Raw genomic sequence first — 17,673 nt, 5'->3', positions numbered from 1 at the left:
TGTTTGCTTCCAGATAACTATTTCCATCTACTCATATGGTATTATAAGAGGTGATACGAGATATTGTAATTGCCTTATTGTTTTAATGAATACAACATTCACAAAATTTACAGCTTATGTCACACACCATAACAAATGCACATTATACACAACACTTTAGCAGTCTTACAATGTTAAAACCTCTCATAAAAGGACATTGTTATTACACATAATCTGTACTGAAATCATAAGCATCATCCTCTTCAATCAGTTTATCCAAGGTAAAAGATCTTGCAGGCTGTTCACCTATATTTCAGGAAAATAGAGATTTTATTTTTAAAAAGCCTGAGTGATTCTATACCATGATGCTTTGTTAGAAGCTCTTTGCCCCAGACTCACCTGCTGTAGACTCCTCAGGCAGCACCTCCCATGTCTCTTCTGCTGGGGACATGTCTGAGCTCTTTTCCTGTGGGACCAAAAAAAGGTGCTGGATTAGTAGCCTTTGCTCACTAATCCAAGTAATTGGGTACCTGGAAAAATTAAGTCTTTGACGGTATATGTAACAGATGTCCAAAATAAAGGCTAATAATGATCACAAGCCTCAAATACCTAAATTGAAATTATTTAATTTCTAACTTGTGCCCCTTACCATTCATTATACATTATAATGCTACAAAACTCACCTCAGCTTTAAACAACTCTTTAAGAAATGGAGAACATACTTACATCAATTTTATTATCAACAGTTTCCTGGTCACTGTTCATTTCATCTTCCTTCTCCTCCTCTTCTTCCTCTTTCTGTTTTGGCACTACTTCATGTATGTCCTTTCCCTCTATTATTCCACTTGTCATACCCAAAGAGTGGAAAAGGATACTGTTGGCCAAAAGAGGGCCCCTGATGGCTAGGAAATGAACAAATCCCATGTAAACAGATAGGGCCTTACTGGCCTATCAGCCAACAAAGACAGCAGGCAAACACAAGTCTCACCTTTTATGCTGTGTGCATTGTTCTTTTCCAGTTCTTCCAGATTAAAACCACATTTCATGTCTGCAATAATAGTCTCATTAAAATGTGGAGGAGTTGTCCAGAATGTAGGAGGATGGCAATAGTAACCTAATGAGGCACTGTCATTAAAAACAAGATTTGTCAAAAATCAGTTTCCTTTATTCTATGTGATCAACAAAATGCCAACAAAAAGAAGCCTTACCCAGTCCACTCAGACCACAGCAGTTTGGCAGCACCTTCAATGTTTGGGGTTCCACCTTTTTGGTGCAGACCTCTTCTCTGAGCAAGCATAGTAAAAAATTCCAGAGAATTCTTAAAGTCTGGGACAGTATATTTCAGTACTACCTAAAAAAAATAAATAGAACTGTCATTATCTGATGTAGTACACATAAAATGCTTATGATAAAAGATGAAATGGTGGTAAGGACCTCAAAGGAAGGGATTCTTTTACCTGTCGAGTGTCAGCCTGAGACAGGATAGCACTGGCAGCCTCCACTGGCTTTAACACTTCAATACTTGCTGGACTTCGCAGAGCAAGTGCAGTGGAGGAGTTAAATGGAGATACAATGAAGCATGGACTATCTATGATTGTGATATGCTTGTCCAAGGGGACAACCTGCATGCTCCTAAAAGAAGATAAATGGAATTGATGGGGACACTGGTTTATCTAGAGGGCAAATGACAGAACACGAAGCTCAGGGTTGGATTGAACAAACTCAGCACAGTCAGTCAGATCCAGTTTATCATCATTTGCTTCATGTTTATCTAAAACCTTAATAGCATATCCACCTCTTCTGAAGAGAAACAACACTAGGCTATAACTTACATACTGACCTAAACACATGGTATCTTTTCTACTGTAAATATCCCTTCTATCTGGGAAACTTTTATTCATTCCTAAAGGCCTAGTTCAAACATCACTTCCTCTGAGGCAGCTTTCCTCCTAATCTTATTTGTCTTTCAAACTATATTGTGGACAGTTGTCCCACTCCAGTCAATTCTTCCCCAACATGGCAATGGCTTAACCCTCTTCCTTTCATTGACAGCTTTAAAAAAAAAAAAAAGAAAAGAAAAAAGAAAAGAGGCTGGGCGCGGTGGCTCACGCCTGTAATCCTAGCTCTCTGGGAGGCCGAGGTGGGCGGATTGCTCGAGGTCAGGAGTTCAAAACCAGCCTGAGCAAGAGTGAGACCCCGTCTCTACTATAAATACAAAGAAATTAACTGGCCAACTGATATATATATAAAAAAAAAATTAGCCGGGCATCGTGGCACATGCCTGTAGTCCCAGCTACTCGGGAGGCTGAGGCAGTAGGATCGCTTGAGCCCAGGAGTTTGAGGTTGCTGTGAGCTAGGCTGACGCCACGGCACTCACTCTAGTCTGGGCAACAAAGCGAGACTCTGTCTCAAAAAAAAAAAAAAAGAAAATTGTCTTTCTCAAGATAATCAAAATGAAATCATATTTAGTCATCTACAAAAATAAAATATTCCAGGCTAAGCTGGGAATGGTGGCTCACACTTGTAATCCTAGCACTCTGGGAGGCTGAGGCTGGCAGATTGCTCGAGGTCAGGAGTTTGAAACCAGCCTGAGCAAAAGCAAGACCCCGTCTCTACTAAAAAAGAAATTAATTGGCTAACTAAAAATACATAGAAGAAATTAGCCGGGCATGGTGGCGCATCCCTGTAGTCCCAGCTACTTGGGAGGCTGAGGCAGGAGGATCGCTTGAGCCCAGGAGTTTGAGGTTGCTATGAGCTAGGCTGACACCAGAGCACTCTAGCTTGGGCAACAGAGTAAGACTCTGTCAAAAAAAAAAAAAAAAAAAGGCTAGGCACCGTGGCTCATGCCTATCTATAATCCTAGCACTCTGGGAGGCTAAGGTGGGAGGATCGCTTGAGGTCAGGAGTTTGAGACCAGCCTGACCAAGAGTGAGACCCCATCTTGAGATACCTCAAAGCAATACAAGTAGATCTACCATTTGATCCAGCAATTCCACTACTGGGCATCTACCTAATAGATCAAAAGTCACTTTATGAAAAAGACATATGCAGTCGAATGTTTACAGCAGCACAATTCACAATTGCAAAGCTGTGGAAACAACCAAAGTGCCCATCAATTCATGAGTGGATTAATAAAATGTGGTATATGTATACCATGGAATACTACTAAGCTTTAAGAAACAATGGTGATGGCCGGGCGCGGTGGCTCACGCCTGTAATCCTAGCTCTCTGGGAGGCCGAGGCGGGCGGATTGCTCGAGGTCAGGAGTTCGAAACCAGCCTGAGCAAGAGCGAGACCCCGTCTCTACTATAAATAGAAAGAAACTAATTGGCCAACTAATATATATAGAAAAAATTAGCCGGGCATGGTGGCGCATGCCTGTAGTCCCAGCTACTTGGGAGGCTGAGACAGAAGGATCGCTTGAGCCCAGGAGTTTGAGGTTGCTGTGAGCTAGGCTGACGCCACGGCACTCACTCTAGCCTGGGCAACAAAGTGAGACTCTGTCTCAAAAAAAAAAAGAAAAAAAAAATAAAAAATAAGAAACAATGGTGATATAGCATCTCATATATTCCTGGATAAAGCTGGAACCCATTCTACTAAGTGAATTATCTCAAGATTGGAAAAACCAGCACCACATGTACTCACCAGCAAATTGGTATTAACGGATCAACACCTAAGCGGACATATAGGAGTAACATTTATCGGGTGTCAGGAGGGTGGAGGAAGGGATGGGTATATACAACCACGATTAAGATGTGCAATGTTTGAGGGATGAACACACTTGAAGCTCTTACTCAAGGGGGAGGGGGGCACGGGCAATATATGTAACCTTAACACTTGTACCCCCATAATACGCTAAAATAAAAAAAAAAAAAAAAGAGTGAGACCCCATCTTTACCAAAAATAGAAAAAATTAGCCAGTTGTGGTGGTGTGTGCTGTTAGTCCCAGCTACTAGGGAGGTTGAGGCAGGAGGATTGCTTGAGATCAGGATTTTGAGGCTGCAGTGAGCTATGATGAAGCGATTACACTGAAGCCTAGGATAGAGCCAAAAAACCCAAATAAAACAGTATAATTATGGAACAGCTCAATATACCTTGTGAGCCCCATGGATACACCAACATTACATATCCATTCTTGTTTTAAGCTATTGATGATGCTGCTTTTCCCCACATTTGGGAAGCCTACAAATAAATGGAAAATGAACAAATGTAAAACATATGTATTGGTAGCTATAAAATTTTCACTGCCAAATTTTACATTTGCCTGATGTTTAGTGCAAGATCAGAGTTGGATCTGAGCGTCTTCACTTCACCTCTAAGACCAACCGTAGCTTCTTCATTTCTTGCACAAGTAATTAAAGGGCAGGAAAAGAATATTAATTCAAACAAACCAAGAATTTTTAGAAGCCAACTTCCTACAGTGCTCAGCCAAAACAACTGAATCAGGCAGCAATTAAGTTTTTTTCTTTAAGTTTTTGGTAAGGTGGGCAAAAAGCTAATATTTGAGCAAGCCCTTTATTTAACAACACTATTACTTAACATGAGAATCTTGATACTTTAAATAAACTCACCAATTACTCCAACTTGAATGGCTTTGCCATAAGTCTCCTGAAAACCTTCAAGAAGTTTCCAAAGGCCCTCTTTCCCAAAGCAGACTTTACTTTTGAATGGAGCAGCTTTCTTCTTTACCTTCACATATTGAAATTCCAAATAATTAGTTTAATTATTGTGACAAGTGAGTAAAAACCAAGCAATCTGACTCTAGCACCCAGCTCTTAAAATCACTATACTTTACTGCCTTCCAGATGATCTCCGGATGAAATCAGAGTTGGATCTTGTAATTTTTCATTTTTTTAAATCAAGATTTTGTAAACTCATCATATTTCAACCATCCAAAATCTGAAAGAACCACATTTCTCACCACTAGGAGTAAAGAGTACCTTGGTTATTCTCCCTTTGTCCCTCGGATTTGTTGAGGCTTTGAACACCACTGTTGGCAATTCTTTCTTCAAATAATTTAGCCAGCTCTCCAAATTCTCCATTGGTACCAGATCTGACAGGAATTAGAAATAAGACAGTGCTCCATTTAGTCATTTTGTTGAGATTAATCTGCAATACATAGTAAACTGCTGATTTTACTCTGGTTTGCCTCTTCTGTTTTTTCAATTTAAGTAGAAAATTGGGGGAAGATAAACTCTCCTACTATGCTGCCCTTTTCTTTTTTTTTTTTTTTTAACCCCAAATATTTTCTTTATTCTGTGCATTAAATGCTTGACAACTTCTTTACTCAACTGCGTATAAGATCAACATTCATTTACATTTCTAAGTGGACTGTCTGTCATGGTTTAGAAATTTTGAATGACAAGAGCCAAAGCAGATTCTTATCTTAGTGTGCTGCCCTTTTCTTAACAGAGCTCAATATCTACACTCCTGTACTTCAATCCCCTCTGCATTGTTCACCTTTTCAGGACAGATTTAACATCTGTATTATGACCCCACTAACCTGATACCTCTATTTCCAGAATTTACTCTCAGCTTGCAGCCATCTGTTTCCTAACCCCAATAATTCTGGGTTCCATTTCAACTTTCTGCTTCATAAATCTTGGTTCTGGTTGTTCCTGTTCCTGCTGCTCAAATTCAGATACATAATTATGCATTTCACTTAAATATTTTGTCATATCCATCCCAATTTATCTCACTCCTGAACTAATACTCAACATAGTGTAGGTGTGGGGAATTTGGCACATAGTCATAACTTCCTACATGAAATATACTACTCAGTAAGCTGAGCATAGAAGCTCACACTCTTAAATAAGCTACAATGGTAAGTAGAAACCAGTCGAATAACTTGTAAAACCCACCCTACCCCCACTGCCCAGCACTGTCTTTGGCAACCAGAGTTCAATGCTCTGGCTCTGCTGAGGTCAGAGTTGGATCTTACCAGTCTCTCAGTGACAATCAGACTGTTAAGATGTTTTCCTCATACCTCACCAGTGCACATGGAGGACAACAGGCTCACCTGATTTATTTAATACAAGTACCAGCTTTTTCTGTCCATGCTGAACAATGGCCTTTTCTACCTGAGGACACCTGCAACCAAGAGGATCTCTGGCATCCAACACCTCTAGCACAACATCTGAGGCTTCAATCACCTGGCAAGCAAGGAAAAAATGATCAGAACTGCATCCCTTGCTCTGGTAATACCTTCAACAGGAGCCTACTGACATGATCAGCAAGGGGAGATCAGAGTTGGATCTCATGTCTTCACTTTGGTATGAAGAATGTTGACAACTCATCATTTCTCACAGGAAAATAAAATGCATAGGCTTGTTCAGCAGCCTCTGATCAACATGGATTTCAAAAGTACAAATAGCCCCAGCTATCTAAATACACAATCAGCCCATAGTGAATTATGTAGTTTGATAAGCCCTTTTGGCTTTGCCAAGAGTTGCTGAGAGGCACAGTCAGGTCCTATCCACAGCGGGTAGGGAGCCTGAGAAAATGAACAATGGGGGATGGGAATGCTGTGGAGCAACCACCCAAAGATGACATCACCATCCTGACCTTCTTCACTTAGGTTTCAACAGAGTACTTCAGTACTTATTTTGACACTGCTTACATTAATATACTTTCCTCAATCTTAAAAAACACTATGTCAATGTGTTTCTTTAACACAATGTGCCACTTTGTTAAGTCATGCTTGGGGAAATAACTGTGTCTATGAAAAAATTTAAAAGCAAAGAAAATACTATCATCAGCTAAACACAAGAGGAGAGGCCTTAAAAAGGATAAGCCAAATTGCTAAAGGATTCTTCCAAGCTCAGGTGAACTCTTACTTCCATCTTTACAAGGCTGGTATTAGGTCAAGAAATTATTTGAGGCCGGGTGCGGTGGCTCACGCCTGTAATCTTAGCACTCTGGGAGGCTGAGGCGGGTGGATTGCTCAAGGTCAGGAGTTCGAAACCAGCCTGAGCAAGAGCAAGACCCTGTCTCTACTATAAATAGAAATTAATTGGCCAACTAATATATAGAGAAAAAAAATTAGCCGGGCATGGTGGCGTATGCCTGTAGTCCCAGCTACTTGGGAGGCTAAGGCAGGAGGATTGCTTGAGTCCAGAGATTGAGGTTGCTGTGGGCTAGGCTGACGCCATGGCACTCACTCTAGCCTGGGCAACAAAGTGAGACTCTGTCTCAAAAAAAAAAAAAAGAAATCATTTGAGTCTTTTAAACCTTGTTACCATTAATAGACACTGACCTAGGCTCAGATACCTTTTTAAGTTCTTGACAATACAACTTCTTTGAACTCTGTTTACCCGAAATGGCTTTGTTCTTAGTTTTGCAATGTCCAAATTCCTAGAATATGAAGGTGAAAAGGACACAAAATTATAAGTACAACAGTTGTAACCTGTGTCTCCATTTTCCATAACTGATTAGCAGTAGTGCAGTTGATATTTTAAATAAGGTAAGAAAGAGTATGAACTCAGTTTTCTTCTACCCAAGAAGCTCAGCAGCCCTTGCCCTTTGCAAGTGTTTTACTTCTATGTCAGAATTCATCTCATTTACAAAGGGACCTAATCATACCTCTTTCATGGGTTCCACATTAGATAGCTTAACACCAGGATTAGTTTCAAGTTTTCTTTTCTTATCTTGTTCCTTCTGCCTGTCAAGTTTCTGCTGCTGTTTTAGTTCTTCAAGCTGTGTCCGAGCCATAAAATAAATAGGTAAGCCGGTGACTAGTGCTGTTACCTTACTCTTAAAAAACATACCCACACTACATGGCTCACTGAAAATTTCGGCTAACATAACTTACCCGCTGTTTCCTTAGCTCAGCCTCACGAAGAAGAGCCTCCTTAAAGGGAGCACTATTTGGAACTCCTGGATCTTTCCTAGGCTTCTTGTGACCCCGTTTTTTAGCCTCCTTCCTCAATTTTCGATGGTGCTCTCGGACCTATTATAATAAACAAAGGTTATCTGTTTACAAAAATATTTTCATTTAAGCAGAATTCAAGTGAGAAACCAATCTGGCTGCAGTTTGGTTATGCCTGGAAAATGTCCTAGGAATATGGAGCTTTAATTGGACTCATACAGAGAGCATACATATTTATGTATAAATCAAAGAAAATATCTTTAAGCTAGGTATAGTGGCTCATGCCTGTAATCCTAGTACTCTAGGAGGCTGAGAAAAGAGGATTGCTTGAGTTCTGGAGTTGGAGACCAGCCTGAGTAAGTGACCTCATCTCTACCAAAAATAGAAAAAATTAGCCTGTCGTTCCAGCTACTTGGAAAGCTGAGGCAAGGGGATCACTCAAGCCCAGGAGTTTGAGGTTGCAATGAGCTATGACAAGAAGCAACTGCACTCGACCCAGGGCGACAAAAACAAGACTCTGTCTCAAACAAAACAGAACAAAACTTTAGAAGGCTCTCTGCAGAAATTATTAATACGTTGAGCAGAGTTTACTGACTTTCTTATCACCAAATTACTGCACTTTCCCACAGCTGCACTCCTGATGCCTGACGGCTTATGCCCATGGTCCAATCCTATTTCCCAAGACTAAATCATATTAATCCAGACTTCTCCATGAGGACAGGGAAGCAGAAATCAGGTTAGCAATATATTTGCCATAACTCTCCTTACCACACTTACCTTTTTTTGGATTTTATACCTCTTGTGGCAGGTCATGCGTTTACTTGCTTTTTTCAACTCTAGAAAAAAAGCACATGACAAACAGACTAATACAATTGGTCTGCTTAGTTTTTGGTAAGCCCACTATGGAAATCACGTCCTTTGTGTTATTAGCTGTCAAACCTAACGTTAAGAACCATGTGGGGCGTTTCACACAAACATATATGCCACTCGCAAGTCCCAAAGAATTTGATTCAATAGACCCAAATTGGAGTCCAAGTTCCCTGCACCTACTCTTCCCACATTTGAATGGAATCACACGCAGGAGACCCCAAACGACAGCCACTTCGTCTCAAGCATTACAGATCACAAGGCAGGAAAGAACAGTGGGTTTGCGAGGCAGCTCTTAGCCGACGTGCACGTGCCCGCAAAAAAACAAATTTCGGGCACGAAGCCTGACTCAGACGCTATTTCCTAATGAGAACCTGGCCCAGTTTTCCTTCCGCACAATGAGCCCGCGGTTAACAGGATCGACCTAAGGTCTTTCAACTCTCGGTTCTACGTGGGGACAAGGCGGCGGCCTACCCATAGGCTCCCACCACAACCTCCGCAGAAGAGCGCCCGGGTGGGTTCGGCGACCACCAAACAGGGCTCCCTCCACGGCCACCTCCCGACCCCACTCACTTGGTCGCTTCATACTGGCTGAGGAAACGACAGTGGCAGCTGAAGCAGCGGCAACAGATAACGCCGCAGGCGCCACGTGCGAACTAAGGCCTCTGACGAGCGCCACGCAATTACGCTGCCGCCGTAAAGTGCGCCACCGTCCTTTCGTGTGCGCGCGCACGCAGTGTCGTGAGGATCCGGGATTGCTTGGCGGCCGCCCGGGCTGGTTTTGCGGCGGCACCGGGAGGGGTGAGGGCGGTGAGGGCGGCGGGTGCCCGAGCGACGGCAGCGGCCGCGGCCGGAGGAGCAATAGCAGCAGCCGTGGCGGCCACGGGGCGGGGCGCGGCGGTCGGTGACCGCGGCCGGGGCTGCAGGCGGCGGAGTGGCTGGGTAAGGCTGGGACCGGGGCGGGCGGGGCCGTTCCCCCTCGGCCAGCTGCCGGGCCTTTGTGTGGGCCCGGGCGGGCGGGAGCCGCCGCGGAGGCCCCGCCCCGGCCGTGCGGACGCGCCGGTCGGGCCGGCGCGCGGGCGGGGCGGGGTGTGGCGGCGGGCCTCGGGACGGGCCCCGCAGCCTTGCCGCACCTGCCAGCCGGGACAAAGGCGCGCCACGGCCCAGAAACTCCCGGCGCCCTGCTTTCCCGCTCGTCGCGGGGCAGCTTCAAAGCTGTCAACGTTTTCCTTAGTCCCCTTACCAGTGACAGGTCGGGAAGATCCTTCATTTTCTCCGCCGCTCTGGGCCTCCTTTTTTGGTGGTGGTTTTTTGACGGTGCGACACAAACTCTCCTGATGATCTTTTTTTCTTTCCGTATTTTTTCCGAGTATTTTTATCAGTGGAATTTGTATTTAGAGTAGAAGCTAGGTATTTGAGCTTCTTAACCCCACAAAGAATCGCGGTTTTGAAAAGCGTACATTTCCTGGTTTGGGGAAGCATAGTTTTGTTATTATGAGGAAGAAGTTTTAAAGGGGGAGAAAGAGTTGTAAAAATATAGAAGAAATCCTGAAAAACAAGTACACATTATACTGAATATAGACATTCTTTAAATTATGGAAGCATGTGTTAGAGCAGAACATTTTAATTTACAACACACTAGGACTCCTCAAAAATGATTTTAGGTGTTTTTTCCCATTTGGTAGTGCATTTTTCCCGAATATAATTCATAGGCAAATTGGACACAATGTAAATATTAAAAAGTAGTATAATTTTTGCTTTATTATTAACATTGTCAGTATTTTGGATTTTAAGATTCAAAATGGATGTTGGATAGTGCCTTTTAAAGAGGTGTTTCAGATTAAAACAAATATGTTATGAATGGAAGGGCCTTGATTACTTTCTTTGGCTTTAGGAATGTACAAAATACCACCGATATTAATATTATACCCAAATCCCCAAGATAAATAAATTGTAGTATATCTGTATGATAGGCTAAAATCATGCCATCAAAATCTTGAAAAAGGATGTTAACTTGAAAGAATCTTCCCTAAGTTAAAACATAGGCTGCAAAATAATACATATGGTTTGTTGACACTTTGGTGAAAAAAAAATAGGTAACTAAGGCATAGATACATACCGAAAATTCTCAACACCAACGTGATTTTTCTTTGGGAAGTAGGATTATAGGTGCATTTTTTTCTTTGAGTCTTCTGTTTTCTAAGATTTTTGTTTTAAGCATGTATTACAGTACTGACTATCACTAGAAATACAGGGGAGTACTTAAAGTTTATAAACTGTCAAAATAAACTATTTGCTATGTTGACTATTTCCCCAGTTGCACATTATAAAGTATTCTTTACTGTCCACTGTAAATTATCATTGGTTGTCAGACTTTTGAACTTGTGACTGTAATCATGGCGGTTTTAAAACCTGAAATTGAGCTGCAGAATCTATTTCTTTCCTCTTCATGGAAAAAAAATGCCAAAGGGATGCTTACACACCTTTAAAACTACACAAGCTTTTCCTAAAGGTTGCACTTAATTGTACTTTTTTTTTTTTTTTTTTGAGACAGAGTCTCACTTTGTTGCCCAGGCTAGAGTGAGTGCCGTGGCATCAGCCTAGCTCACAGCAACCTCAGACTCCTGGGCTCAAGCGATCCTTCTGTCTCAGCCTCCCAAGTAGCTGGGACTACAGGCATGCGCCACCATGCCCGGCTAATTTTTTCTATATATATTAGTTGGCCAATTAGTTTCTTTCTATTTATAGTAGAGACGGGGTCTCGCTCTTGCTCAGGCTGGTTTTGAACTCCCGACCTCGAGCAATCCGCCCACCTCGGCCTCCCAGAGAGCTAGGATTACAGGCGTGAGCCACCGCGCCCGGCCCTAATTGTACTTTTAATACATTTATTAAAAAGATAAATTGAGCACCCAGATAAGACAGGGCTAATAAAATTAATAAGATACTATTCCTGTGCCCAGGGAGCATGCAGTCCTAGAGTTGTGCTTTCGAATTTCAAAATGATTTCATGCATAGTCTCATTTCACTGTCACAACAAATCAAAAGATATAGGTACACTTTACTGTTCTCATTTTAAAGATGAAAAAACAGATCTGAGAGGTTGTGATTCAGGCAATATCAAACAGATAACTAGAGCTAAAAGACCTAGGACTCCTATTCTGGTCTTACCAGCATAGGTCCTGTCGCTTCTCTCACCTCACAACATTAACTCTCTTGCCAAACTTTCAACATAACATTTTAAAATGTATTCTTTGGATGAGAAAATACTTGAAAATTATCCGTAAGTTGTGTCTGTTTCTTGTCTTATCAAAGAAATGATTCAAAGATTGTGGGATATTATATCATCTCAACTATATACACATACTGATAATTTACGTTTTTTGTCATTTGATTTTCAGTGGACTATTTGTAAAAGTAATTTTGAGCTCTTGCCAAAGTGGTTAAAGAGTTTTTTTAACCTTGTTAAACTTATTATATATGATTTCTTCCCAATGCAGATAGGACTTTTGGAAAGAAATATTGTCTTACTCTGAATTTTTATAGGGAAGAGTTTTCCAGACTCTTTGCTCACGTGAGCCATTCTCGGTTTGTTCTGACTTGCCAACACTTGGTGTCACATGTGAGTGAGCCTTCCACATGTGTTTACTCTCTATTCTAGCTCTGTGATTGAACTCTACTCTTATTGACTAGGGGACAGTTGGGCAGGCATGCTTCATTCCTGGAATTGACAGTCATTCCATGTGAATAAAGGGGAACCTCAATGAAACATCTTTAAAAACATACGAAAGGATTTGGTGGTTTTTTTTTTTTTTTGGAGACAGAGTTTCACTCTGTTGCCCGGGCTAGAGTGTAGCGTGCCATGGCATCAGCCTAGCTCACAGCAACGTCAATCTCCTGGGCGCTCAAGCCATCCTTCTGTCTCAGCCTCCCAAGTAGCTGGAACTACAGGCATGTGCCACCATGCCCAGCTAATTTCTTTTATATATATTTTTTAGTTGGCCAATTAATTTCTTTCTATTAATTTCTTTCTAATTAATTTCTTTCTTTTTAGTAGAGATGGTGTCTCACTCTTGCTCAGCCTTGGTTTCCAACTCCTGACCTTGAACAATCCACCCACTTGAACCTCCCAGAGTGCTAGGATTACAGGCTTGAGCCACCACTCCTGAGCAAGGATTTGGTTTTAAAATGAAAGAAATGCTGGGTACTGTTAGTGCCCAAGCCTTTGCAAGTGGTTTGTTTGATAGGTACCATAGAACTGATGTACCTATTTTCTCCAGTTCTGTTACCTTTCTTTAGCAGTTCTATTTGAATGTTTTCTATCTATTCGTACTCATTTTTACTCCTTCTGACCCTGCTTTTCTATTTCCTCTTTCTCTACCTTGTTCTTCTCTTTCAGTTTTGAATACACTAACACTGAATCAGCACTTCTATAGCCCTGCCTTCTCCCACTGGCTTCAGTTGGCCTACAGACATAATGAGGAGACTGGCTTTTCGAGGCGCTGGTTGTGCTCTGGTAAAGCTGGTAAATTACTGATCATCTACACCCTTTCCCTTTTCTGTCCTTCCTTGCCTTTTCCCTTCCACCTTTCTTAAATTTTTGTTATCCTTTCCATAAGTATTCCCTCCTTATCTTCATCAAATTCATTTGTGTCCTTGTCATAGATTGTTTACCAAGGATTCCTAAATTTTTTATCTTAATGAATTGAAGCAAGTTTATCAGCCTTTTATATAATGAACAAAAATCAGCAAAACTTGGCTAAGTTTTGGCCTAAGCATTTTGAAGCTTTTAGCTACTTTTAGCCAATTTCAAAGTAATGCATAATAATGTATAATAAACCAAAACCTAAAGGAAGGAACGTCATCATAGTAGATTCTGTTTTAAAGCACTATGTGTACTTTAGTTTGAAGAAAGAGATAGGAGACTTCTCTTGTTTCTTATTACTTACCAGGATTTTTTTATTTGCTTATTTTGCTCCAGCTTTCTGTTCCCTGGAGATCCCCAGCTTTTCTCTCCATACTACTGGCAACCAGTGCTCTACTGTTCATAATTATTCAGCTGCTGGTATCTTAATTTCCTGAAATTGAATGTCAGTGAGTGAAACTGGGATCTGTTTTTTCTTTTAGCTTTAAAATATCCTTTGAAATCACAATATACCATTTGGTACTGTTATTATTAGTAAATTGCATAAGCATTGTAGGACTTTCTTTGGTTTACACCCTTTCTGTCAGTAGCAGATCATTCCAGTGGTTGCGTTTCTTGTGTTATTGTCAAATGCATGTTTGTAAAGTTTCGTTAAGATTGGTTACTTAGCAGCCAGCCCCAAACCAATGAAATATTTGTGTGTTTCTGAACAACCATGCAGGACCTAGACCTAAAAGCTCACATTATGAGGTGCTATTCCAAATTATTTACTGAGACTTAAAACTATGATTTCAAAATTTATGGGGAATAGAATACCACATATAACTGAAAATGAAGTAGTTTAGATTAACAGAAGAGTTTCAAAGGACAGTTTTGCTAATTTTGCCTATGTATGGCAAATGTCAAGTGTTTTCTAGAAGTATCTCTGTGGATCCTGCTTCAGTGAATGGTGAAAATTCATTTTCAGGGTGTGTTAATTTTAGGGTATGTCTAAAATGCTAAATGGCTAATTGTGCTCTGTCCCCTTACCTTTTTTGCACCACTCATTTGTCTTAGGCAGTGCTTCCTACTTTTTTCTGTGTAATGGCCCTCCTGGAAAATGGTCATAATTGTAAGGCACATGGGAAAACAAATGAGGCTCTTGACTCCAGAGGTGACTACCTTGGGGCCTCTGTCACCCAGGCTTGCCTGATTGCCTCAGGGGCTGAGAGAGCAGTACCTCCAGCATACTGATATACCACTACATGTGGGTTGGGAAACTCCAGTCTAGAGTAAACTTGGGACCAGAAGTGATTGAGTCATTCAAAATTGTTGATATACAAATGAGTACATTTTTGTTGAATTTGTCCCATCAAAACTGAAAATGTAGCATTCTGGTAAGTGAAAAGGCAAAAGCAACAAGATCCAGAACTTAAATTAAAAAAAAACTTATAGCTAGTTAAACTCCTTTGCAGCAAGTTAAAATATCTTCCTAAGTGAGCCAGAAGTTTGGTGGCAGGTGATCAGCTGAGGGCTTGGTGGCAAAGTCAAAATTTAAATATAAGAACACGCCTAATTATTTCTTATAGAAGAAGTTGGATTCCATGGGTTCCAAGAGAAGAAGAGCTACCTCCCCTTCCAGCAGTGTCAGTGGCGACTTTGATGATGGTCACCATTCTGTGTCCACACCAGGCCCAAGCAGGAAAAGGAGGAGACTTTCCAATCTTCCAACTGTAGATCCTGTGAGTAACTTGGATCACACAGTTTCTGCTTGCTTTTTCCATAATTCCTCTACCCTTCTTTTAATGATAAATGGTTAAGATGCATTAAGATGCAAAGCCTCTCCACTTTTTTCTCTGGCTTGATCTTAACCTTTCTTTTATGAAAAGTATGTATTTAGCCAAAAGTCTTATGGTAGTAGTATAATCTAATATTTTGAAATAATCAAGAATATCAGTGTGTTATATATTCATTCATTAAATAATTGTGTGCCTGTTATGTATACTGTTCTCATGGTTGGGATATAGCCATGTGTGAGATAAGTCCAGATTTTACATGGAGGTTAGATTCCAATGTGGGGGAAGTAGAATGTAAGTAAGTGAACAAATAAATAAAGTATTCTTAGCTAATAATAAGTGCTAAGAAGAAAAGTTTGGGTGATTTGGGCTGTTTTGGCCTCAGTATTCTGGAAGATTCTTTTATGAGAAGACACCAACCCTGCAGAGCCCTTGGGAAGAGTGTTTCAGGCAGAGGGCCTGGATTAGGGATGGGTTCAATGTCATGATTGCGGATATGGTCAGGATAAAGAAGGAAACTGGTGAGCTCCAACCAGCCAGAGTATGTAGGGCCTTCATAAGCAATGTTAGGAGTTTAGATTTTTATTCTCCATGTAGTGAGAAGCCCTTCTGTTGAAGGACTTATCACCAATATTAACTCATTTACTTTAAAAGAAAAAAATCACCAGTAGCATAAATCTGATGAAAGATATCAATCAACCAAAAATATAATAAAGTATTAATAGATTATTTTAAAGGATCGATACTATCAACATATTTCAGGCTTCGGTTTCTATGTGGTAATTTGGGAACTCATCTTTTTTCTTCTCTATTTGCCTTTTATGGATATGTTTGTATTGAAGAATAGTAGATTTAGTAGATAATCCCCTTACGCTTGGACTGATGGTGATTTTTTTTCCCTTTTCCTATATGTAGATTGCTGTGTGCCATGAACTCTATAACACCATCCGAGACTATAAGGATGAGCAGGGAAGACTACTCTGTGAGCTCTTCATTAGGGCACCTAAGCGAAGGTGAGTTAGAAGCACACCAGTACAGTGGGAAGGATTTTGTCCAGCGTCCATGTTTGGCAACTGAGTTTTTCTTTGGCAGGAATGGCTTAAATGATACTGGGGTCCAATTTTAGTCTTAGTTGTTGTCAAAATGTGGTAACTTTTTTTAATTAAAATTTTTTTTGAGCAAGACATGGTGGTGCACACCTGTAGTCCCAGCTACTTGGGAGGCTAAGGTGGGAGGATTGCATGAACCCAGGAGTTTGAGACCAGCCTGAACAGCATAGTGAGACTCTGTCTCAAAGAAAAAAAAAATTTAGTTGTGGGGAAAAAAACATATAAAATGTGCAATCTTAACCATTTTTAAATATACAGTTCTATAAGTATTACGTGTATTAGTGTTGTGCAAAAACCTCTAGAAATTTTTGGTATTTCAAAACTAAAACTCTGTACCCATTAAACTACTCCCCATTACTCCCTCCTTATAGCCCCAGGCAACCACCATTCTACTTCCTGTTTCTATGAATTTGACTACTTTAGATACCTCATATAAGTGGAATCATACAGTATTTGTCATTTTGAGACTGTCTTATTTCACTTAGCATAATGCCCTCAAGATTATTCATCCATGTTGTAGCATGTGACAGGATTTCCTTCATTTTTGAGGCTGAATAATATTCCACTGTATGTGTATGTCACATTTTGTTTACCCATTCATCCATTGATGGGCTCTTGAGTTCCTTTCATCTCTTGACTATTGGGAATAATGCTACAATGAACATATAGGTGTGTAAATACATCTTTGAGATCCTGCTTTCAATTCTTTTGGATATCTCAAGGAAGTGAGATGGCTGGATCGTATAGTAGTTCTACTTCTAATTTTTTGAGGAACCACCATATCGTGTTCAATAGCAGCTGCACCATTTTAAATTCCCACTAATAATGCACACAATTCAGTTTCTCTGGAACCTCATTAACACTTGTTATTTTCTGGTTTTTTGTTTTTGATTGATTGATTGATTGATTGATTGAAACAGAGTATCACTTTGTTCCTCAGGCTAGAGTGCCGTGGCGTGGCGTCAGCCTAGCTCACAGCAACCTCAATCTCCTGGGCTCAAGCAATCCTACTGCCTCAGCCTCCCGAGTAGCTGGAACTACAGGCGTGCACCAGCATGCCTGGCTAATTTTTTGAGTATATATTTTTAGTTGGTCAATTAATTTCTTTCTATTTTTAGTAGAGGCGGGGTCTTGCTCAGGCTGCTTTCAAACTCCTGACCTTGAGGAATCCGCCCGCCTCAGCCTCTCAGTGCTAGGATTACAGGCGTGAGCCACTGCGCCCAGCTATTTTCTGTTTTTTTGATGGTAGCCATCATGGTGGGTGAGAGTTGGTATATCATTGTGGTTTTTTTTTTGAGACAGAGTCTCTCTCTGTTGCCTGGCCCAGAGTGCTGTGGTGTAAGCCTAGCTCACAGCAACCTGAAACTCCTGGGCTCAAGCGGGAGGCTGAGGCTCTTTCTGCCTCAGCCTCCCGAGTAGCTGGGATTACAAGCA

The 17,673-nt window shown here is 41.0% G+C and overlaps 2 protein-coding genes and 3 non-coding genes across 46 annotated transcripts in view; 1 reads left to right on the top strand and 4 right to left on the bottom strand.

Annotated features, from left to right (window-relative positions):
• Positions 1 to 61: 61 nt before the first annotated feature.
• On the bottom strand, positions 62 to 9,461 carry GNL3 (G protein nucleolar 3). The gene is made up of 15 exons (XM_076008416.1): positions 9,287 to 9,461; positions 8,624 to 8,682; positions 7,790 to 7,927; positions 7,561 to 7,674; positions 7,249 to 7,332; positions 5,999 to 6,131; positions 4,920 to 5,032; positions 4,551 to 4,668; positions 4,074 to 4,161; positions 1,437 to 1,611; positions 1,188 to 1,330; positions 968 to 1,104; positions 706 to 881; positions 379 to 445; positions 62 to 285 (listed from the first exon to the last, which is right to left on the bottom strand). Exons 1-15 carry the CDS (start codon positions 9,297 to 9,299, stop codon positions 203 to 205), a joined length of 1,641 nt encoding a protein of 546 aa, XP_075864531.1. The 5' UTR covers positions 9,300 to 9,461; the 3' UTR covers positions 62 to 202.
• Positions 1,671 to 1,747, bottom strand: LOC142875462 (small nucleolar RNA SNORD69). Its single transcript, XR_012922816.1, has one exon. It is a non-coding gene; the product is annotated as a small nucleolar RNA SNORD69 (small nucleolar RNA).
• Positions 4,790 to 4,873, bottom strand: LOC142875474 (small nucleolar RNA SNORD19B). The gene has a single exon (XR_012922827.1). It is a non-coding gene; the product is annotated as a small nucleolar RNA SNORD19B (small nucleolar RNA).
• LOC142875459 (small nucleolar RNA SNORD19) lies at positions 5,891 to 5,968 on the bottom strand. The gene has a single exon (XR_012922811.1). It is a non-coding gene; the product is annotated as a small nucleolar RNA SNORD19 (small nucleolar RNA).
• A 28-nt stretch (positions 9,462 to 9,489) lies between the features above and the next one.
• Positions 9,490 to 17,673, top strand: part of PBRM1 (polybromo 1) — a 129,163-nt gene continuing 120,979 nt past the window's right edge. For 11 of the 42 annotated variants that reach the window (XM_076008388.1, XM_076008386.1, XM_076008371.1 and 8 more), the window contains exons 1-4: positions 9,514 to 9,655; positions 13,110 to 13,235; positions 14,924 to 15,076; positions 16,046 to 16,143. In XM_076008388.1, the coding sequence (XP_075864503.1) occupies positions 13,188 to 13,235; positions 14,924 to 15,076; positions 16,046 to 16,143 (299 nt within the window). In that variant the 5' untranslated portion in view covers positions 9,514 to 9,655; positions 13,110 to 13,187. Of the gene's footprint in view, positions 9,656 to 13,109; positions 13,236 to 14,923; positions 15,077 to 16,045; positions 16,144 to 17,673 lie in introns of all 42 variants that reach the window. The other 31 variants (XM_076008409.1, XM_012771548.2, XM_076008394.1 and 28 more) reach the window with 10 other exon arrangements.

Source organism: Microcebus murinus, chromosome 1 (assembly GCF_040939455.1).
Source record: "Microcebus murinus isolate Inina chromosome 1, M.murinus_Inina_mat1.0, whole genome shotgun sequence".
NCBI lineage: Eukaryota > Metazoa > Chordata > Mammalia > Primates > Cheirogaleidae > Microcebus > Microcebus murinus.
This window is presented reverse-complemented; position numbering and strand designations above follow the sequence as displayed.

Excerpts from the sequence above, each read along its gene's own strand:
- GNL3 (XM_076008416.1), bottom strand. Across the intron at positions 1,612-4,073 it reads GTATCCATGGGGCTCACAAG|GAGCATGCAGGTTGTCCCCT; the intron begins GTATATTGAGCT and ends ATCTTCTTTTAG. Across the intron at positions 882-967 it reads CAATGCACACAGCATAAAAG|CCATCAGGGGCCCTCTTTTG; the intron begins GTGAGACTTGTG and ends TTCATTTCCTAG.